Source organism: Glycine soja, chromosome 10, assembly GCF_004193775.1.
Source record: "Glycine soja cultivar W05 chromosome 10, ASM419377v2, whole genome shotgun sequence".
Taxonomy (NCBI): Eukaryota; Viridiplantae; Streptophyta; class Magnoliopsida; order Fabales; family Fabaceae; genus Glycine; species Glycine soja.
This window is the reverse complement of record NC_041011.1, coordinates 47,911,687-47,935,464: the sequence shown is the minus strand read 5'-3', so window position 1 is coordinate 47,935,464 and position 23,778 is coordinate 47,911,687. Positions and strand designations below refer to the sequence as shown.

The window sequence follows — 23,778 nt, the reverse complement described above, 5'->3', positions numbered from 1 at the left end:
ACACCTATATAATGAGAGAGAAAAAAAGATAGAGATAAAAATAAAATAGAATGAAAAATGAGATGAAAGAAAAAGTGAGTGTATGCTATTGAACTTCTCCTTCTCATCCTTCAAGATCTTAATTATGTATCAAAAACATAAATCCTTCAATATCCTAATTTGCATTTGTTCGAACTACGCGGAGTTCTTTTATGTTCTTGCTCAGGTTTGGTGATAGTAGAGACAAAAGTTAAAAAGGGGAAGACAAGAGTTTGGGAGAAAATTTTAACCTACATGAAATATATAACAGAAAATGGCACCAAGAATAATGGATATTGCAAAATCAACTTATATAGCTTAAACCAAGTTGAACGGTCTGTTTCATTGGCTAGCTAATAAAGATTATGTAGGTAGATCAATATTCATTTTTACTTGTTTACTAGTATTTGTTAGTATTTAGTAGCTACCAGCCAGAGTTTAAATTTAATGGGTTGTATGTATTAGTTTAGTAGGAGCTTTGCTTTTAAGAAAAATGAAAAATAAATGAGGTAAAAAAGATATAAAAAATTAAATGAATATTAATTAATAATCACTCGTTTTTATTTTTATTCTTGCTTGACATTAGTCGAACAAGAGACTATTTTAATCTTAATCGTCATTTTTTCAATATATTTCCAAGAACCTTTGTTATTCACGTTTTAAAAGGAATAATGCATTCCAAGAACAACTTTTATCTTTCGTGTAAAAACAGAGTTTAAATAACATCAAATCTAAGCACGTCTTAAATAACTAATGAGTGAATGCATTATCTTAAAAAAAAACACCAAATCTAAGCACGTCCACAGTTTAATTTAGGTATAAAATGAAAAATCACTAGGAAGCCATAAGGTGATTGGGAGGAGGAATATAAGAGTTGAGTTGATAAGAAAATCATGGATTTGAATCTCCACATTAACATAACATAACATACCAAATAAAAATCACTAATAAATTTTGGAATTATAAATATTATTCATATAACATCACCTTCCTATTATATTTTATAATATCAATTGTTTCTTTATTTTTTGTCTTATAATCTATCTTATTAGTTACTATTCTTATTTCTCTGATAATGGTAACAAAAAAAGTTGTACAATGTTATCGTACAAAAAAAATATCTAATTTTTTTCTACAAAATGCATTTATTGAAACTCCGAAAACACTACGCCAAAAGCACTTTTGATGCGATAGTATTTGCTAAAATAGCATTTCTAAATATTAAACGACAATATAAGTCAATTTTAAACGATCCAAAATGTTAATATTTGAAGTCACGTTACGTGGAGCAAAACTGTAAATATAACATACGGATGCATCCTCTCCTCTCACTCTCTAGTTTTTTTTTTTGTTTTTTTTTAAACAGCTCTCACTCTCTACTTTTATTAACATAAGTATTTAAAGTTAATTTTAAGTAACTTAAAATTAAAAATTTAATTAATTTTGAATCTAGTACGGATGTGTCCCCCACAACATAATAAACTAGGATTTAATTTTTAGAAGAAATATTTATATTACTGAAATACCTCTAATAAGGTTACTTCTAAAATGTTTGGTACCTCAAATTTGGATTATTTTGTTTTGATCTCCAAAATTTAAATTTATTTTTTTTATTCTTTCAATTCTGAAAAATACTCTTTAATCTATTTCCATAAATAATAATTAAGCATACCATTTACCTCAAATCAATTTGAGAATTTTTTTAACTAACACTTGATACAAGTGATAGCGACTTGTATCCTTAACCAAGTGGTCCAAGTTTCAAATCCTAATTATCCCTTGGGTATGAAATAACTAAATCATGTTGGGAGAAAAATATACACTTTGTATGCAATCATGGTCCTCAACGAAGATTAATCATCGTTTTCAATGACGAAAGCTACTTCATACCAATATCATAGTCAACAACAAAAAATGAGATTTTATTTATTTATGAATATGGACTAAAATAAATATTTTTTGAAACTCAGACTGAAAAAATAAATTTAAATTTAAGGAACCAAACATAAAAGTGACCAAATTTAAGAGGCAAAAAAAAAAAAAAGAATTAAAAAGAAAACTGAAAACCAACTTAATTCTGTAATTACTAATGTCAAAGGGGATTAGCATCCCTTGATGTGTGTTCCACACCCGAGGATTATCAGGCACTTGAATGCAGCAAGGTTATCCATAGGACCATATACAACAGAATGACAAGATGTCTAGAAAAGCCATATTGTTTTCTTTTATTTTTTGCATAGGAAGTGTATGCAAGCACCTGGATAATGAGGGGATAAAGGTAGCTTGGTAAAGAATTGAAACTTCAACATCAACATCATACCCTAAGTCTTCCAACTTAGGCTGACGCAACTGCCAATTGAGCAGGGAGCTTGTTGGAGTAAAATGGTCAATTTAATGTTGCATGAATTGTTGTCATAGCTACAAATAACCAAGGAAAAGCACACAGCTCCTTTGCATTGCAGTTCAACAGCTTCACAATGGGAAGAGCCTAGAATGGGGGCAAGCTTGGGGGGAAACGCACAAGCATCCATTCTCTCTCATTTGCAGCAAAATGCGTCCATCCAATTTCCTCAAGCAAAGAGAGCTTTAGTTCATAGAATTTCTTCTTGGAAGGCTCGGCATCATCTTGAATAATGTCACTGAGTACCTGAATCCGAGGGGAGCAAAGGTTCACATAAGATTAGAATAGTATAATTTATTGGATCCGCCTAATCAATACCCTAAGTACATTAGTTATGGAGCATTAAATAAATCCTTTTAAATGCTTCTAATTGCCTAAAGATTAGTATAGTTTGAGACAGCACTTGTGTCAACAAGAGGACTTTTGGGGATAGGTGAATAGAGGCTAGAGAATCCTATAAGATTAGGAGAAAGGGAACTAAAGATTTTGTTAGATTAGGAATTAATAAGAGGGGCATCCATGGCAGCAACTAATACAAGACTTTAGCAGAACGAAAATACCTTCAGTGCGGTCCCAAGCCTTTGATTACGCCTCTCGTTTGTCACCAAGAGGATTCCATATTTTGTGCACTTGACATCAACCCATTTCTTCAGTTCATTGAAGTTCTCTAAAAACAAGTCTGGATGAACAGCATCATCGTTGGATTGCTCATCAGTTTTCTCCACATCTTGTTTTGCAACTTCTGTTGCAGCTGAAGCCAATGACTTATCTACCTCCTTTGAGAATATACAAGTCAAGTATGCCAACTTTTATTTGATAAACAATAACTAAATGCCACTACTATCATAATGGAAATCTTTTGACTTATTCTAACACAGTAACACCATAACCAAATAAACTCTTCCAAATTCTACATAACACAAGCAGGCAAAATCATGAAAATTGCAATTTTACAAAATCTGACTCAAGTCCAAACTCAAAAAAAGTGTAACATTTATTATGCCACATAACATGATATCCAAGGTTTGAGCCAATGAGAAGGGGGAAAAAATATTGCTCCGTGCATACAAGGATATTTCCTAATTTTGGTGTAACTGATAAGTATATTTATAAGATCAAACGTTGATTTTATTAGAATTGAGAATCGATTGGGCTCAACACAATCCTGAAAGCTAACTCAAAGTACTTTAACCATATACCTAGACATAAGGAGCATGAAGTTCATATGCTACAATGCATGTTAGAGTTGGGAATGGACTAGGTCTAACTAAACCTTAAAGCTAGATCACAAGGTGGATTGCTTAGATCATCAATTACTTTGGCTATTTACCTAGCCGGTGAGGGATCATAACAGATTTTTAGCAGCTACTAGATTAAACAAAATTTCAAGATAGCCTAACATGGCAAGTGGAGCAGGCTGAACATATTTTTCAATGGACAAAACTGAGATCAAGTTCCTTATCTTTTGCATCAAGTTCTCTTATCAAATAATGGCATGTGAATGTTCTTTCTAATATTAAATAACCTGCATTAAAATACGTGTTGCAGATTTTTAAAGGAACATTCAAGTGTCATTATTTGATTGGAGAACATGATGGCAAGGATATAAAGAACTTGATCTATGTTTGGGCCTTTTCAATATCATCTACATGGTGTTTCCCTGTTTTGCATGAATGGATATTGTAACTGTTGATAATGTACAATCATTGCTTTAAAGAACACAAAAGCTCTAACCTTTAAAGACTCAATTTCTGCCAGTGCAAGCCCCTTTTGGTAAAGTGCCTCTGCCAACTGATCACGGGCTGATTCCATCTTTTTCTTGATTTTCTACAGTGGGGTTAAAATATCATTGATTGCCAACAAATTGCAAATTGAAAATCCACCATGTAAGTAGTAATGTAGTACCAAAATTCATTGCCTAGTGGAAAGAATTTCCAATAAATTTAGTTGACAACAATTGGTTTAACACTTTCTACACTATTAGGGCATAAATATGTTTGTTTACACTATCATGTCATCATTTTCAGACAAACTACTACACAACCATCTTCTGTAATAATAAACATTCAAGTACCAAAATCACAGTTAATCATGCAAGGTTGGAAAATGTTCTGAACAAATAACACTCACATGCCATGTCAAATTGTCAATGGCAAAGATAACTAAAAGCAAAGGGAACATGGATAAGCACCTCGGCTTCCTCATCTTCTGGATCATTTTTTAGTGCAAAAAATTTTGCCAACTCTTCTCTATCAATACTGTCAATAACCTCATTTGCTGCATCAATTACCTGCAAAGTGTATGCATAATGCCCCAGAATCAGCCTTTTTATATCATTCACACGCTGCTAAATTGAACAATTTTATATCTACACTAAATGTCGTCAATACAACCATTGTGTATTGAAAGATCTCATTTCTCACTAAACCAGACTCAGAAATTTCAGAGAATTTAAAAATTATTTGGTGTTTTATTTTTCATGCATGATAATCATGAAAATATCACAATTCAATGGTAAGATTGGTAAAATTTCTTTATTTTAACATATAAATGTAAAATATTCTTTCAAAAGATAAATGTCAACAATTAAATTAAATATTAATTACCGTCAATTGGTAGATTTTGAATTCTAAAAATCTGATGGTGTGTGTAAATGTGCAAGACTAACACTCCTAAAGTCACTTGATCCCCAGATGCATTGTGCAAGTGTTATATCACAGATACACCAGTTGATTATTCTTATAGAACAGAATTTCCATGAAATCCATGGATAAAAAGTTCACATCATGCGGTCATGCTCCCAAAATTTTATATTTGCTAAAATTTAGTTAACAATTTTATAATATTACAAAATAAGAGATTATACATAAAATATAACAAATCACAAAATTTCAAAAAGTATATAACAAATATTGTGGTTAGGAAGGAAAATCAAAGGAAAGGGGGTGGTGGGGATAGTAAAACATTTAACTCCAACAATGTGTACCTCTTCATCATGATGGACTTTGTCTTTGATACTACTCCTAGAAACTAAACCTTCCAAAATCTTGGCAAGCAATGGAATGTACTTTGGATATTCAGTCTGCAACAAAACATCAATTCTGCAATTAGTTAATTTTAAGTTTTAACCTAAAATATAGAGAATAAACAGCTGAATACAGTTTTGAATAACAACAAACCAATATTTTTGTTATTGACAAATGTTAATTGTTAGTTTTTGTTATATATATATATATATAAAGTCTAGCAAAAGAAGATCAAAATCAAATCAATAGAATTTTAAGAATAAAGAAACAAAGGAATGTAGTAAACCACCAAAATTATACATTCGAATAAAATTATATACTGACTTTGAGCGAGGCAGACAACTCCTTCCATTCCAAGCACTCTTCATCACTTTCTTGTTTTAGACCCCCAAGCACTTTTATTTTTGCATCTCGTACCTGATGAACAAGTCAAGGCCAACAAAGTACTATAAGAACAGAAGATAGCTGGAATCTTCAATATATACTTTGTGACAAATCAGAACTGTAAGAGAATGTTTTCGGGATTTGGAGATATGGAAAAAGAAAAACGATTATAACCCTCACCAAGGTCACTAGATATTCTTACAATAAAAACAGAAGTGAACAGATCTTCTGCTCAATAAAGCTAAAGCCAAAGTTTATCTATCACTCTTCAATCAAATTATAAATAATTTTTTTTTGATAAAATAAATTTTGTTAGAGATAAATGAAGGAAAATACTGGACATAAGGTGTCTTACAAAGCATTTAAGAAAAACACACACACACACTAGAACAAGAAGAGAACTTGGATTTGTCCTTCTTGCATTCAAGATAATAATGGAAGATTCTACAAAAATGAGTTTTCAATAACAGAATCGATAAATCCAAAATATTCAAGAATGGTAGAGTTCCATAAAGACTTAAAATTGTAAGTCATACAAATTATAAGGTCTATACAATATTTCAACTAAAAGATAACCCATTTAAAAATATTTAAAATAATTATAAAATTGAACTAGATAACAAGATACATGCTTAAGCTCCCTTTTTTTATATATAAAATATGCTTAAGCAAAAATAAATTCAAAAAAGCACACATATTAAGACAGGTCAAAAGCAAAACTCTAAGTGGAAATTTATGATAGGATAAAAAACAAGGAAGCTATTCTTCTGAATGTAACTTGCATACCTCTTCTTCTAAGCGTTCAGAAACTGTCTTCTTGGAAGATGAGGAAGATTTTTTTCCCTTGTCCTCGTCAACCTTTCAACAGAAAGTAATAGGACAATATGATTAGACATTAATTTATATCATATACTTTTCAGCAGTTGATACATCAGCACAGCTTGATGCTTGTTCAAATGAGGCACATGTGTAAAATCATAGAGAACAGAGAAAGACATTAAGGCGGGTAACAGCATAAGGTAGAGAATAACCTTATTTGGGGGAATGATGTAAGAAACCCGATACCGCACAGGATGCTTTTCAGGATATTTACGATCCCTTTGACCAGCTAATAATAGTTTCCCATATGATATTGATCCCACCAATACAGATCCTTGTAGAGAGTTCTGTTGAAATAGTACTACAAATGTTATTACATTTTCAAAATAGTCCAATGGAAATTCCCAAAAGGTCAAAGGAAAGGAGAATAATATACCTTAGGAAGTTTGTCTTTTGCTGGAGGACCAAGATAAAATCCTTCTTTGATACTATCAGTGAGCAAACATCAATACCACAACACAAATTGACATTTAAACCTTAAGGAGCTAGGTAGGGACTATAAACCAGTTACATACCCTGGAACTAACGTTGAGGACTTAAAGGAATCATTTCCCATCAGTGGACCATCTGGTTGAGAGAAAAAGGATAACCAAATGATCTCCTAGAAATAAAGACAAACATAAATGGTAATTAAATAAATATATAGCAAGAATAGAATAAGTGAGCTGAGTTTTGATGATGTATTTAAATTTTATACTCTCTACAAGTATAGCAAGAGGTGTAAGTCAATTGTCAGATCACAATTATAAGACTTCAAAGAAAAAAAAAATTGAATTTAGGAACAACTAATCAAATGAGAAGCTACATTCTAATTCATTGTAATTTACTCATTTAGCAATACTTCTACTGCATGTTTGGATTAGCTAATAATAGAAGGAAAAAAACCAGTTTCTTTTTGTCAGCTTCCTGGGGGAGCTTTTGGGGAAAAGTGTTTTTTTTTTAACAGAATTAAGCTATTATCATGGCATCACAGCATTTAGCATCTAAAGCCAATATCATACAAAATGATTGAATAAAATTTACAGTTTCCATCTATGAGTTTTGGAATTATCAACGATACATTCTATGATTGAAATTTATCAATGCTGTTACAAAAAGAAATTCTATGACTTTTTTCTATTAATAAGATATTTGAAATTTTCAAGTACAAATAGTTTCTTTTAAGTCACCATGACATTTGTGCAAAGTATTCAACAGTTTTGTTGATGACTAATCTCCCACCAAGGAACTTGACTGACCACCAAGGGGGTCTCACCTTTCATCCACCTTTTTTTTCATCCACAAGGCTCGAACCCAAGACCTTGTTTAAGGAATTCGAGCCGGTTGCACTCGAACCAAAGATAGTACAAATTGTATACTTCATATAAAGTAAAATTTAGAATTTCCATTAGTAAAAATAATTTGTCAGCCACATATGTAAAAAGTCTGCACAATAAAAAACCATTGAACATCAAGAAGCCTTATAGCCAGAGAAATAGAATTTGGTTGAGAAATCCTTTGGAAAAACTTACAATCAAGTGATGACAAATGCGACTGTGTTTCAAGCAAAAGATACAAGGGATACATAAAGTCTTTCAGAATATGACGTACTACCTTCTCTTCTAAACTTCGCTCAATGAATAACACCAGCTGCTTCATCTTTTCCAAAACCTGCACATTGTCATGCCTGAAACAATAAACTATAATGAGTATAGGACCATGTTTGATTCACGTTCACCATTAAGTATCAATCTTTTTAAAACCTAAAAATATTACTCTTGTAATAAATACTCCATCTTTCTTATGCAAGCATTAAGGTGTTTGGTACAAGGAAAGTTTTTTCATTCTCGGGAATCACCATTCCTGGAAATCATGAATACTGTGAATCATGGTTCCTAGGAATGACTAAATTTGTTTGGTTGGTCATAAATATTATCATATAAGTTTCCTGAGAATAAAAGAGTGGCATAGTATTTTTACCACAATCTTTAATTACTTTTTAACTCAAGAAAGTTAGATTCCCACCTCTCCCCATGAGAATATTTTCATGGCAAACCTAGCAAAAACAATTCCCGGGAAACATTTTTTCCTGGGAATGTTATTTTTTAAAAAGGCATATCAAACATAGGAAACAAACATTCTCAACTTAAGATTCTCATGAAACAAAAAATTTCCCTTGTACCAAACGCCCCCTCAATCTAAACTAAGCTTTCAGGCCCTTACAACAACACAACTAGATTTTTCAAAATTTATTTGAATGTCTAAATGCAGAATAATTATTCAACAATTAAACAGCAAGCACCAGTGCACCACAAGGAACAAACAAGCATAAGTGCTCATCCAGGATATATGCTAAGAGTTGTACCTCAAATATAGCTGTAAATTGTATTCTCCCTTGGGTAGTTTTGTAGAATTCGGATAGGCATCTCCACTTGAATATACTTTCTATAATCAGAATTTATAAATACGAAATCAAACTACAAGAACTTAGTGTTGGAATATTTGAGGAGTTTCAGGCTATGGCTCAAGGGATTTGTGAATTACTATGGATGAAGATCATCTTGAAATATCTAAAATAAAGTATGGAGTCCCTATGGGACTTCTATGTGACAACAAATCTGCCATTAGCATAAAATCAAGTCCAGCATGATAGGACAAAACACATAAAAAACTTCGTACTCCATTGCCCAGAGGCTCTTCGCTATGCGAAGGTATGGGGGAGGGATATTGTACGCAACCTTACCCTTGCATATGCAAAGAGGCTGTTTCCGGATTCGAACCCATGACCAACAAGTCACCAAGGCACAACTTTACCGCTGCACCAGGGCTCGCCCTCATAGGACAAAACACATAAATTGGTATTTTATTAAGTTGGACAACAGCCTAATATCATCAACATATGTTCATTCAAAGTCAGCTAGCAGATATATTAACTAAGGAAATTCACACAAAGCACTTCCATTATCTTTCTTGCAATGATAGATATCAATTCACCAACTAACATTGTTTTAAAAACTGGACCAGTTATTGAAGAGATAAAGCATTGGTTTATGGTTTTTGGTTCAAACGCAATTGAACCATGGTCAAATAAATAGTAATTAATTTTTTAATAATATATAATATTTAAGTTATAAAATAATAGTAAATTATAAGAAATCAAGATATAAAAAACTGTAAATTAATATAAATGAATAATTATATGTATAACTATGCGTAAAACATATAACTATTCATTTATATTAATACAATTTTTTATATCTTGATTTTTGATGATTAATATCATTTTATTACTTAAATATTATATAATATTAAAAAAAAAAATTACCATTGGTTTGACCACGGTTCAACTGCGGTTGAACCAACAAACGGGTAAATAAATTTTCTGTTATATGTATACTGGTAAAAAAAAACATTGAAGAAAACCGGTTTGAACCAGTATTTTTTAAAAAATATTTTTTTTTATTTAATCTAAACATTTTTCAGATAAATAAAAACACATAATTAAGGATTGCACATATAGGTATACATTAATTTGCCAATTATATGGCACTATTCCCCCTCCCCTCAAACTTCCATCTTTGAAAGCAAAATGGAAATTAAATATCGGAATACCTTATTTGAATCAGAAATGATATAAAATTGAGACTCAAATTTTGTATCATATATCCGATCATTTAGAAATGGTATTTGAGGTTTTATTTCAGCTCCATCTTCCAATTTGATCTTGTATCTGAAATCAGAATACTGAGAACAGATCATCTAAAAGTTGCAAAGATAATGTAAGCAGATAATGGAATTTATAATTACTAACGTTAACGTCAATGCTAGTATCTGTTTTCCAGAGGGGAGTTTGTCACGATCACTTGAAAGTGAACTAATCTTAGCATCTATTGGTCGATATGGGACCCTTATCTGCAAGTTTAACATAAATTAAGAGAATAAGTTAAACCTCATTAGTGTCACACCTCACACATCACAAGCATAAAGGAATACCACAAAAAGAAGTTACTAAATTTTACAAGATAACCTTATTTAAAATAGCTACAGGTGCAAGTTTCTCAGATGCCAGTAGCGCTTCAGCATCAATTCTGATTGGTGCTTCACTCCCATCAAGTACAATTTCCTCTTTATTAACTTTTATACCATGAAACACAACCTGAAATTTTATATAAATTAGTGAGATTGTGTTCAATGAAAAATCAATGGAACTTTCCAGTTACTCAATTCTTTGACCAGAAGTTAAGAAAAATTACAATCACAAAAGAAAATAAGGCATCCTTTCTCTTCAGAGGGTCCAACAATATGCAAGGTCTAGTTACAAAAGGTGTTGATCATTGAAGGAGTGTTTATTCCTTCATAAAATATGACCATATACAAACATAAACACATACGCTTCCACATCTAAACACTAATACACACATACAATTTTTTAAAATATAAATTACAAAGAAAGTTCATCCATATGCTTTCTAAGGGCATGCTTTATTTTTCCACTAATTAATGGAAATCAACTGTATAGGCAAAAGAAAATGGGGAAAATATGCAAACCCCAAGCATCATTGGGTTCAAAATGATGGAAAATTATGCTCTGCTTGAGAATTAATTGAAGTAATGGGTCATCAGTACTTTTCATACAACCATTCATATCAAAAGAAGTAATGTTCACTATAGTGGCTACTGCCTACACAGCCCATTGCATTGCAGTAGCCGTTTGTTTTAGACAATTTTTGGCCTCTAACTCTGCTTTAGGAAGTAAGAGGGAGTCATTTATAATTAAAAAAAAAAAATATTTATTTAGGCATTTATAATTAATTTAGGCATTTATTATTTGTCTTTGGCCTGGTTATTTTCTTTAATTATTAATCTAAGGAATATAACTGATCATCTTGCATTTTAATCAAGATTAAATCTCAGTTGATGATGTCAATCAAACCCCAGACAGTTTGATGCCATATGTTACTAAGAGAGATTCCTTATTAATGTGGATTACAAATAATAGGTTACTATCTGATTGTAGAGGAATGCTTATTTCTTTAAGGGGAAACCCTTGTCTCTAGACTTGCTTTCGGACAATTGCACACGGTTGTTTTGTTGGCATCTCTTTAGACTTTCAAAGTTGCTCAGCACATGGATACTTCAAGAATCTCCTTGTTATAGTGTTTTTATGCAAAGGGATTGAAGAGATCTCTTGTAATAGTGTTTTTAGAAGCTTTATCTTTAGCCTCTTCTATTGATTATGGTGGAAATCTTATTTTCCTTGCACCCCTTTCCTTCTAGTAATTTATTCTTTTTGTCCAAAAACCTAAAATCCCCTCCACATTTAGTGCCACACAGCCATTATCGAATAAATAAGACGGTGTAATAAAGGAATTGAGATACATCCTTAGGAAACCACCTACTGAATGAATGAGAAACAATCATTATTTAGCTTGGCCAATTCAAGAAAATAGGACCACATATCTCTGGAAAATAAGTTCATTCTACAAAAATGAATCCTTTTACCTCAAGATCTATGCTGGTGGTCTCAGGACTCCCAATGCCACTGGACCAAAACTGAGCTATGACTAGTTCCAATGTCTGACCACCTACTACCCTAAAGGTGAAGCTTTTGGCAGTAGGGGAAGAAAAATTAATCACATTCCTTCGTGTAATGGGTCTTTGCAATGGACATATCTAGACATAGTGAGCATGTCAAAAGAAGGTCCATACTTCACTTAATCTACAATAATTTCAAGCTGTAGATTGTACCTGAACTGTGTGCACAAAAAATCTTCGAGCTGTATCAAAACTTGATGCATTCATGGTTGCTTCAACCCAAGATGCACCATGTGGTACTTCTATATATTTCCTCTGTACATGGCCTAGTGAAGCAAAAAATTAAGACAAGTATAAGTTTTAAAGAATATAAACTACACCAGAATTGCAAAAGCATTGTGATAATGATTTAAATGTGCTAAGGTTTCTGGAAACATTTTCAATCTAAGGTAAAAGAGAAGGCCCAAGGCAAATAGCTCAAACATTCTGGTTGGATCACATTATATGTAGATCCCAAATTCCAACCTAAGAATGCCACCAGAAGAAAGAAGCATAAAGAAGAATAACTTGATTGACTAAAGCACACCTGGCTGGAATAACATCTTTGAAAATGAAACTTGAGGAGGTCTGTCAGTTACAGCCATGGGCTTGGTTATAGTAATTGGAATTCTGAAAAGAGGACCACGCCATGGTGCTTTGCAGTCAATACCATAGACCTCATAATAATGCAGACCATCATTTAAATTGGTAGGATCCACAAATACACTGAAAGTAAAAGATAAATTGTAAGTCATTAATAAAACAAAACAAGAAATTAGCATCGCTGAACAGCAACTCTGTTTGATAGTATATAGAATGTTTCTTGGTTTATGTGCATGTTTCTGTTACTAGTTGATGTTCATTGTAATCTAGAATGTTCCAAGTTAGGATGTTAGTTGGTTATTAAAATTTCATAGTTATCTAAATTTGAGGGTGTCACGACATACACTGAGAATGAAAAGATAATGATCAAGGACAGACGACTAACTTGAAGGTGCGGCCATTATGAGTGAGCAGTAGATACTCGGGGGCTTTAACAACTGTCTTATCTGAAGAGTGTAACTCAATGCACTCCTCAAACACAGCCAATTCTTCAAGCTTGTTGGCATCTTCATGAAATTTTGGATCAACTTGCACCATCCACTGTCAATAAGAACAAATTATAAATAAAATTACAAATTGGGAGCACAAAGGATTTATACAATAAATTACTCCCTCCGTCCCTTTTTATAACACCATTTCAACTAATTTGAACCCTTTAAGAAAATTGGTTAATTTAGTTAATGACATTAAATTTTCAATAATTTGTAATGTTCTTCCAAAATCACCCTCTTAAGTTTTTTGAAATTAATCATTTCCCTCTTTCCACTTAATTGCTTCTCACCTAGTTGCCACTCATCTTCCCCAATCCTGATAAGAGAGAAAGTATTTATCTCATTAAATTTCAGCATTTATTATTTTTTTACTAAAAAAATTGTTAATTAACTACAGGTACTTTAGGGGGGGGGGAAACAATTAATGCAAGAGATAATTAGAAAAGGGTCTTATAAAAAGGAACAAAAAAATTTCTGAAAAATGTCTTATATAAAGGGATGGAGGGAGTACTGTACTGTTAAATATGCATACAACAACAAAAGCCTTATCCCACTAGGTGAGGAGATCCAAATATGCAAAGATTTGATAAAATAAATTCATGTAGAAATCTGAAAGCAACTACTACTTTTACCAGCATAAGAAAAATTGCAAGTCATCAGTTTTGTAATATATCTCCTCAACAAGTTTTCTAACAAACTAAATATCAGCAAACAATTTCTTTTCCTTTTACCCTATAAAGCAAGGTAAATAAATGTTGTTTGTCAAATCAACAAATTATTATCATTCTGGCCAAGCATGATAATTAGATACACTTATCAGTCATTAAAGATTCAAAATATACACCAATCATCAATGCACACCAAATGGAAAAATGATCTCACCTCAGTGGGTTGTCGGCAAGCATTAGCCTCCCTTAAGTAGATGCCCCGTGAAGAAGGATCTGCCATCAGCAATCATATAAAAGGATATAATTTTGAAATTTAAAACACATACTCTTACTTTAGCATAAGAGTTTACTACAATCTATGCAAACAATCTTCCTCCCAGTTACATGTAAACCATCTTCATTTTATTTTTATTTTTATTATATTTCTCACTCTAATAGTAATTGCGCACTAACTCTGTAGCTCGACAGTTTTATCGCATTACTAGAACATGATTAATATAGCACTTGCGCAAAGGTAAAAGACATCTTGTCCTATTTAGAAGTCAGTGCTACCATGCAACATTTATTAACATGCCTTGTTAATTGCTATACAAGTTACTTTTTGACCTGTTATTCTATTACTCTGAATTTTCTTCCTTACTCGTCAGTTTGCAGTCATTTTAGCACAGTAAGAATCTTTCCAAAAGTTGTTCTCCTTGTGCCCCATTGAAACTAAAAACATTCAAACTAACAAATATTGCTGCACATGCTTCCTATTTTACACGTTACAACAATAACAGAATGTCAGCAACCTTTTTTCTACAATTAGTTTAATTATCTATAGTACATAACATGACCATTTGTAAAGCATGACTAAACACATAACAGAAAGTAAAAAGATACCAATTTCCAGCCTCTTGTTCCTCAAAAGAAGAAGGCAAAATGTCCAGGAGAATGTAAACTCACTTGTTTTTCCAGATTGCTTTATGTTTATTTGATACTGAACACTCGGAATATTTTGAGACTGCTGAATATATTCATAGCACCTGTCATTGAGTATTTGATGTAAGTCAATAAAAAATCTTGCATAAATACCATTTACTAAAACTTCCATGAAAGCAAAGTTTGTAAAAATATCGAACTTGTCAATTTGCATAAGCCCTTGCCCAGTGGACAATTTATCCTCAGGTGAATCACCTATGGGAATAGATGTATTCTCAAGGGCCTTCCTCACACTATATGGACTCACAGGGATTCCCTCAGCCTGCATGTAGAACACGCACTTCAGAAATTATGGATATGTGTGCAAAGTAAAACAAACTAAATCATAGTCTAAATAAGAATCACATCCAAGAACCTTCATTGCACTTATGAGCAATGCAATTCCACCACAGGCTGATGGAGATGCCATTGATGTCCCATTCATGAGCATGCGCCGTTGAAGAGTCCATGTAGGAACAGGAGCAACAGCACAACCTGGAGCACTTACAGAGACACCAAGATCTCCATCAGTTGTTGGTCCACGGCTAGACCTGTAAATCATTTTCACAAATCATGAAATGATAATGATGCAAACCCAGAAGAACCAAGTTAAAGATAAAAGAATATAGGAAGTCATTCAATTAGAAAATTACATAGAAAAAACATACCAAGTGTATTCAAGCCCCTCAGAAGGAGGCTCAACAACACAATGAGCACCAGCTGCCATAGCAGGAGAAACATAAGCTCCAACACCTATAATATTTGTAGATGTACCACCAGGTGCACCAACAGTGCTCAATGCTGGCCCACTATTACCGGCACTACTCACAAATATCAGACGATGCTTGTTTACTGCCTAGATATAAATCATCCATAACTTAGAGAACAGTAAATAACAAAGGAAAGATATAACTGGCCCAAATAAAATGGCAGTTTAAGAACATACTTCATTCGCAAGGTCAACGAACCGTCCATAGTCTGGCAGTGATGTAGGCTCACCATAACTCATATTGATAAGATCACATTTATGCTGCCAAAGAAATGAGACAAGGTCATCACTACAATGAAATATTCATGTCAAACATCAAAAAATTCTAAAACAAAATTACTTACGTCAAACACAAATATTAAAGACAAATCTATATCAATTGTTGAAATCTGCAGTATAGTCATGCAATAAAGAATAAAATATTTGAACCACCTCCACAGCAGCTATCAGTGCCCGAGTCAAACCAGTTCCAGTTTCCATTGAACCTAAGCGAGAGTCCCCAATTTTACAAGATATTAATTGTGCTCCAGGAGCAACTCCATTCAACAAAGGTTCCTACCAACAATAATGTATATTATAATGTATAATGCTTTTCATAGGAATTGCATTCTATGGATAAAACTATATCCCTACCTCTGGGTGGAATGCAGCAGCTATACCAGCAACATGGGTTCCATGAGGGGAGCTATCTGTTACCATGCTTAAGACATTTCCATCATTATAGACATTCACAGCATATGTACAAGCATCTAATTTGCTGAAGATACCATATTTCTTCTCAGTCCTGAAAAATAGGCTGTAATGGTTATTATTCAAATCATTTTAATTTTCAAAACCTACCACGCTGATTAGAACTAAAATGTTAATTGCTCCAATAGCTAACTGAACAACATAAATTTGTATGGTGCCAATTGACTACTTAATTCAGAAACGTGTATCAACTATCAAGTATCAACAACTACAATAAAGATGGGGGAACAGCAGCACTTTTCCTCTTAATTTTCAGGTTACTAATTTTCTTTATTCAAATTTTTCCCAGAATTATTTGTGATGTAAAGTTAACATGTTGAGGTGCTTTAGAACAACACCTATTGAACAGATGATGATGATGATGATGGAAACAAGAAATTTGGATTGAGGTGATTTGGTCATGTGAGAAAAGACCAATAGCAGCTCCAATGCGAAATTCAAAATAGTAAATCAAATAAAAAATAGTCTGATTAAATGAGAGAAGAAAATCTCATAAAACATTAAGAGAAGCTATTAAATAAACCATGCTAGAAATGGTTACCAAAAAATAATAAAATTAAATACAAAATTATCTTTGGTAGAATCCAATGGCACATTGATCATGAGGCTGTCTAAGTGTAAAAAGTCTAGGTTGTTAAATTTTTGTTCTGTGATACATAAATTAGCAAGACACCATAAAATCCATATAAAGAAAATAAACAGACAGCTGACATTTCTAGAATATCATAAAGAACAGTTCAAAATATTATGTAATGTGTACATCTAAAAAAAATTCAATTGTTTCAGAAGAAAGAAATGATTTAAAAATAACACAAGAACTCTATGCATCGCATGCAAGTCCTACTCAACATTTATTAAGCTTCAGAAGATAACTTTAGTCCTTTTGAAACTAAAAATCAATGGCAGACTCAACAATCATTTAAAAACATGTGCATGATTATGCAGCATATACACCCTTTACAATCCTGCAAAGAGTTTTTTTGAAGTGCAAGCAACACAAGGAAACAAAACTCATAAATAATTTGATAGGAAAACAAACTTTATTTTCATTGCAAAGAAAAGGAGTAGAAAGGGGGGAGGGGAACAAAGAGTCATATCATGATAAAACAGTGAACTTTGATTAATGTGTAATGATAGGACATTGGGACTCGAGAAATAAATTCATTGTCCAAAAATGAGTATCTACCAATTTCACAATATTTCTCTGCACAAAAGCAATTGGCTGAGATTAAAATTTTAGAAGAAATAACATCAGCAACCAAATGTACCTATAATTGGTTAAGGGTATAAAGTTAGCAAGCTTCCCACAATCTGGATCATCCTCAAGACTGTGTGTGTCAAGAGCAACCCTCCAAACCTCTCCATCATACCAGACAACAGCATCTATGGCAGGCCCTTTATCATCATAACTCTAAAACATAAAACAGCGTTGCCTTTTTAGTAAGATAACTCAGTTGACTAAATACTGAGCAAGATCAGGAGGTTACAAGCACAACACAAGTATAGAAGTCTTTTTAGAGAGAGAGAGAGATAGAGATGAAGCAGAAATTGTGTTTCTGTGAAGAATGGATTGCTTCCAACATTATTTCACATAGCAACAAATGTTTTATCAAAATATTATCATTGCTACAAGTTAGCTATGAGCATCACTAACAGCAGCAGAGCTACAATTGGAATTGCCTTAATTGCATCTTGGTCCTCCCTAATTGCAGCCTCTTTGGGAAGCTTCCATAATTGCTTGCAATTATGCTGTAAGTTAGCTTCTAATTAGCGCCTTTATTACTTTATTGACTGTCTTAATCACACGATAAAAAGAGATTATGTAGTGCATAACACAGAATTTCATCTACACTTCTTTGCAGCTCCTCAATTCCTCTAATACCCAATATAGATGCTCCCATGAAGAAAATCATAGACCAACAACCACAGTGAAGGAAAGAAAACAACTGTATCCTATCAAAAGTTAAGGGTACAGTAATACATCATTCACCACCATTCTACCACTATTATATTTCAACCACAAAAAATATGTTCAGCAATACAGAAATTCTGAACGAGTGAACATCATATTCATGTTACTAAATGGATATTGGAATAAAGTACATATTTCAAGGAGTGGAAAAAGGAGGCAATATACAGAACAACAATAGTTCATAAGAAGTTCAGCACCCACCTCAGATTTCTTCCTCAGAAGATCAAGCCTATTCTGGAGGTCTTCACGAACCTTTTTAAGTTTAGCGTCCTCCACCTTGATGTGTTCCTAGAAAAGAAAATGAATCACATTTTGAGTTACATGGAATCAAAAGATATAATGGAATGCAAACAAGCACATTATATCTAGATAAGCCTTTTATCTATTCACAAAATTAGAACATATATAATCAGTTAATTGAAAAAAAATCAAAAGAAAGATTTCATCTTTGTACATGAGTAGCCAAATGGAAATAATCATGCTTCTCAAAATGTTAATATAAATTCACAGGCTCCATTTAATCTTTTCTTTCTCTCTTTTATTCTCTTCTACTCTTAAAGGCATGATCATATGATGCAATTTTTCTGTTGTGTATTTGCAGAGAGAAGAAACTAGTAAAATGTAAGATACTGAAACATATCAGAAAATGTACAGCTGTCACCAAAAGGAAGGAAAGTTCCCTTTTCTTTCCAAGAGCAGTATTCACTTTATATTTATGCAAATAAAAAGGAGAAACAAGAAAGAAAATACTAAGAAAACCAGAAATGCATATAAAAAAATTAACACAACACCTGCAGCAGCTTGCTTCTGCAATATTCAATGCCTACTAAATAAAATTTTCAACTGTTATGAGTAGATCATATGTGTGGTTTGGAGTAATGGCGTATAAGAAGAATCAAGCAAATTTTACAATTAACCTGATCAAAATCAGTAAGCTGTTTTACGGCCTTGGCAATTTCCTCCTGGTTTTTCTCATCCCATTTTTTCTTTCTTTCTTTCTGCCATTGAAAAATTTAGGAGAAATGGGGAAACTAGATCTATTAGTCATAGGTATTAAGTCCAAATTGCAACTATGTATTAAAAAAAAGTTTAATGCTACCTTCAAACGAGAAGTCAAGTTTTCTGTAAAGAGCTCATACACCAATTTATAACCCACATGCCAGTCACCAGATGGGTTTTTCCATGAAGTGTTGATAACCAAAGATGCCCCTGTACAAATTTTGCATGAACATTTAAGTACAGACAAGAGCTTAATGTGGTTCATATTCTTTGACTAGGGAAAAAAGAGAAAGAAAACTAACAGAAAACAAGAATATTGACGGTTATAGATATTTGCATACTAAGGGGCCCATAAAAAATAAAAATTAAATAAAACACTCTTCAAACAGAGGAAGGTTGGAAGGAAAAGGAAAGAAATGCTTCATTCCTAACAATATTCAAATTATGTGAACAATAAATAAGGATTATAGGTGCACATCACTGACAACAGAATAGTTGAAGTAGGCTTAAGCTCATAATTTTCTGACTACAGCCTCTTTGCATATGCAAGGGTAAGGCTGCGTACAATATCCCTCCCCCATACCTTCGCATAGCGAAGAGCCTCTGGGCAATGGGGTACGAAGTTTTTATTCAGGTACTAGAAATCAAGTAATTACTGCACATGTATTTATGGTATTAATTTGACCTTGATCGATTACTTTAATTTTATTTTAGTCATTCTTTTCACAGTACAAAATAAGAAGTGTGAAAAGCCCACAATAGCCACTTCACTAATCCAATCGAGAATTTAAGACTGATAAGCAGCTTGCAGTCATCACAAGCAATGCATGTAAAGATATGAAGTCTGTTGTTCCAATATCTATGAAGGCACTTGCAGGTTGAAAATAGTACAATATATTGAAGATTTTTTTACCATATTTTATTCTGTAGCACTAACCTGAAGCCCCAGAAATACAACCATCAGCATCAGCCTTCACCACCTTTGAGGTATCAATATCTCCACTCCCGGTGCTGGTGGAAAAAAAAAAAACTATCATTATTTATTGGTAAATCAGTGATACATAGCAGATAAAAATCCAACATCAATTAGCTTCTACCTACCAATCAAGAATATCAATAATTTTTGGTTTCCCATCTGAGGTAACCTGTAATCCAGCAGCAGCCGGGTCTACCCCAGAATCTGAAAACATGCAGCTCTTATGATTAAACTCATTTATCATATGAACCAGTACAGCAGTCCCAATTACAATGTAACATTAGTGAATGAAACTTTTTTTAAAGAAACAAATTAGACCAGCACTATGCCAATGAAAGAACTACATGGTGAAAATAGCATCCATGAAAAAATTATACTCCCCCTCGGCTGTAAACACAAGAAAAGACAGGGCTGAGACTAAGGAAACAATGAATACAAACAAGGACATATAGTGAATATTTTTTGCTTATATTAATTACTCTACCATCGCCGCAACCATTTTCTGGGAATAGCGCCTCAATCATTATATATATCATGAAACGCAACCCATCCAAACCAAATGAAAGATCTCCACTTGGATTAAGACTCCAACCAAGTCACCAAATTTGACCAATAAATAAGCAAGAAAAAACAAGTACTATAATTTAAAAATCAAACCAACTCATTCCAATTTCCAACGCCCAACAAGTATATACATAGACATCCACGAAGCTAAAAACGCAAACTTTTCAAGTCTCCTTCAACCTGAAAATCGTGGGCAACACTCACATCTCCATATCTCACTTCGAAGTTCAAACACAACCACCCAGATGTTCTTCAACCGTATCCTCAGCTACCCAGTACTCAAATTGGAACAGCAACACCAACCCATGTTCAATATATACCAGAAAAACAAAAAAAGGAGGAGCTTGACGAAATGGGTACCGAAGATAGCGATGAGAGCACCGCGACCGTCGTAGTCAGGGTGAGAATGGAGGAAACGATCGGCGCCAATCTCTGTCTTGGGCATGAGAGAAGCCAGGAAAGTGGACTCATTCAAGTTGCGGAAAGAGGCATCGTTGTTGTTGTTGTTGTCGTTGCCACCACCACAGAGAGAAGTGCAGTGCATTGCTTTGGGGACAATCCAATTGCTTCTTCTGAAGGAGGAAGTGGGAGTGTGTTTCCTTCTCGTGCTGTTGAGCTTTGTCTTTGTTGTGCGGTGAAGGATGGTTAGAGAGTGAGAGGGCAATGAGGGGAATCTGAGTAAGAGTGTGTGTTGGTTATGCATAACGTGGTGGTGTGGTGGATGGTGTTTTGGTAATTTCGGGAGAAAGGGTGGTGATGGTGCTGTGGTTGGGGATGTGGAGTCGCCATATATATAGGATAGGTAGATGTGATTTGAGTGGTAGAATTCGATATATTTTGGGGGAATTACAGTACATAGTTTTGTCCCTTGATTATTATTTACAATTTACAAATGGCATAAGAAATGTACTTTGTTTTGATAGCTAAGCATATTGTGTGCAACTGCATACAACAATGCCCAATGGGGCACTGCATGACTCTGCTCTGTTTGACTAACCACCATAGAAGAAGCTTATCCACCAGTGATGTAGGAGTAGAACGTTCCAAACCTCCCGCGTGTCATGTGCCACTACTAGTCTGCGAGCAACAGTGAACTCCTTGCAATACTCTTTGTTATTTTCAATTAAGATTTACATGGTAATGTAGCAGATTTTCAATTTTAATTAAAGAATAATGTTAAATTTTAAAAATGTGTTTAATTTTGGATAACTATATGATGTCAATTATATAGTTAAAGACAGTGTCGTCCAGGGCAGGGCAGGGCAGAGCAATTGCTTGGTCGTAAATTCCAGAAATGCCATAAGAATGCAACATCTTTCTGATGAGGTCTACCGCACCACCAAAAACACAAGTCCACGAAGCATTGTGCAGATTAACCTTTCCTTCCGAAGTATCTTCCACCTTTCCAAAATTGTAATGCATAATTCAATAAAAACCCAATCAAGAAACCATGGCGGCTGGTGCAGAAAGAAACCATTGAAATTCAACACTGAGGTTGTTTCTTGATTTTCTTTCTTCATTCTTTCTTGCCTTTGGAACTTACAGAGCACCAGAGAGAATAAGATTTTCACTTGTACACGGACGTAACGTAAGCAAGATAGAAGAAGCTACTATTCCCAATCAAAGAACGAACGTGTCCTTGAAAATCTTCCCAAAAGACTTGAACTTTTTTAAATTCTAAAATCAACAAGTACTGGTACTAAAAAATCAATGGAAAGAAACGCAAAATGGAAAACGGCAGTCAAACCCTAATCAATATCGATTCCTCGTGGCTTGACCCATAATTCACGCGACAAACATGAATCTTCTACTGCCCCCGCAAAACAATCGTGTACTATTCCTCAAATGAAATGAATAGATAAATCAGGTGAGAGAGATCATGAAGAAATCAATCATAGGGAAACGAAAAAGTTAACATCTGAAGCAGAAGAAAGTAGGAATATGTAAACTTGATCCTTGACTTGTCCTATTAGCAATCCCAATGAGTATCGTAGGTTGAATTTAGGTCAATTGAAACATGATGCTTATGTCTGCTTACATGTTTAGGATGTTGTTTCTCACATTCACAAAAAAATTTAAGTATAGTTTTTGCAACAAATTGATGTAGTTTTTCGAATTTGTTGTCCTAACACACTAAATCATTCACGTGGAACTTTTTAAAGAAATTACAAATACACTTCTCAATTGAAGAATTGTAGTAAACTCGAAATTAGGTTATATGTTTTTCTAATTACAGAAGTCCAAGGGATAATTGCTAAAGGTAAATCACAACTATCAAATAACTTTATTTTTTGTCTTAAATAAGAGACAGGTATTTTTCACATTGTGTATAACTATGACTTACACGCAGTGAGAATTGAATATTTTGGAACAATAGAATCCTACACCGTTCAATTCTTTGGGTTTCTATGGAATAACTTAAAATGTAATAATTGAACTTTGTGTATGTTTAAAAGTTGAGTTTTTAAGATAAAAATAAGGAAGGACAATTTTCATTTTCAATTAATACTCTTTAATTTAATAATTTTTAAATGAAAGAAATAAAACAACTAATTGGTATAAAACTATCGCCCTAATCTTTCGTTTACTTTTGTAAACATTATATAACTCTTAATTTAAAAGTAAAAAAATTATTCTCTTTTTCCTTTTTTTTCTCTCTAAACCAAGTGAATAGTTCAATGAAATTGACAATGGATCAATATAAAAATTCTTGTATCGAAAGTTTTTGTAACAAAATAAAATTTGACATGTCAAGTTAACGATAA

The 23,778-nt window shown here is 33.2% G+C and overlaps 1 protein-coding gene across 1 annotated transcript; it reads right to left on the bottom strand.

Moving 5' to 3' along the window:
- Nucleotides 1-2,065: 2,065 nt before the first annotated feature.
- LOC114371157 (tripeptidyl-peptidase 2-like) lies at nucleotides 2,066-22,153 on the bottom strand. Its single transcript, XM_028328593.1, has 34 exons — nucleotides 21,374-22,153; nucleotides 20,575-20,653; nucleotides 20,411-20,484; nucleotides 19,574-19,683; nucleotides 19,392-19,472; nucleotides 18,676-18,762; nucleotides 17,771-17,913; nucleotides 16,386-16,536; nucleotides 16,185-16,307; nucleotides 15,930-16,013; nucleotides 15,652-15,839; nucleotides 15,360-15,534; nucleotides 15,145-15,266; nucleotides 14,969-15,048; nucleotides 14,238-14,296; nucleotides 13,250-13,404; nucleotides 12,809-12,987; nucleotides 12,436-12,548; nucleotides 12,190-12,360; nucleotides 10,715-10,843; nucleotides 10,499-10,599; nucleotides 10,300-10,417; nucleotides 9,053-9,132; nucleotides 8,302-8,374; nucleotides 7,224-7,309; nucleotides 7,085-7,136; nucleotides 6,861-6,995; nucleotides 6,616-6,687; nucleotides 5,770-5,862; nucleotides 5,406-5,501; nucleotides 4,611-4,709; nucleotides 4,154-4,246; nucleotides 2,980-3,195; nucleotides 2,066-2,665 (listed from the first exon to the last, which is right to left on the bottom strand). The coding sequence occupies exons 1-34, from the start codon at nucleotides 21,714-21,716 to the stop codon at nucleotides 2,507-2,509; spliced, it is 4,119 nt and encodes a 1,372-aa protein (XP_028184394.1). The 5' UTR covers nucleotides 21,717-22,153; the 3' UTR covers nucleotides 2,066-2,506.
- Between the last annotated feature and the right edge of the window lie 1,625 nt (nucleotides 22,154-23,778).

What these genes read in the sequence shown, in the direction of transcription:
- LOC114371157 (XM_028328593.1), bottom strand. Translation starts at nt 21,716, where the DNA reads ATGCATAACCAACACACACTCTTACTCAGATTCCCCTCATTGCCCTCT. An exon ending in CTGCTGCATTCCACCCAGAG is followed by an intron (nt 16,308 to 16,385) that starts GTAGGGATATAG and finishes TATTGTTGGTAG; the next exon opens with GAACCTTTGTTGAATGGAGT. An exon ending in AGCGAAGTTTAGAAGAGAAG is followed by an intron (nt 7,310 to 8,301) that starts GTAGTACGTCAT and finishes CTTTATTTCTAG; the next exon opens with GAGATCATTTGGTTATCCTT.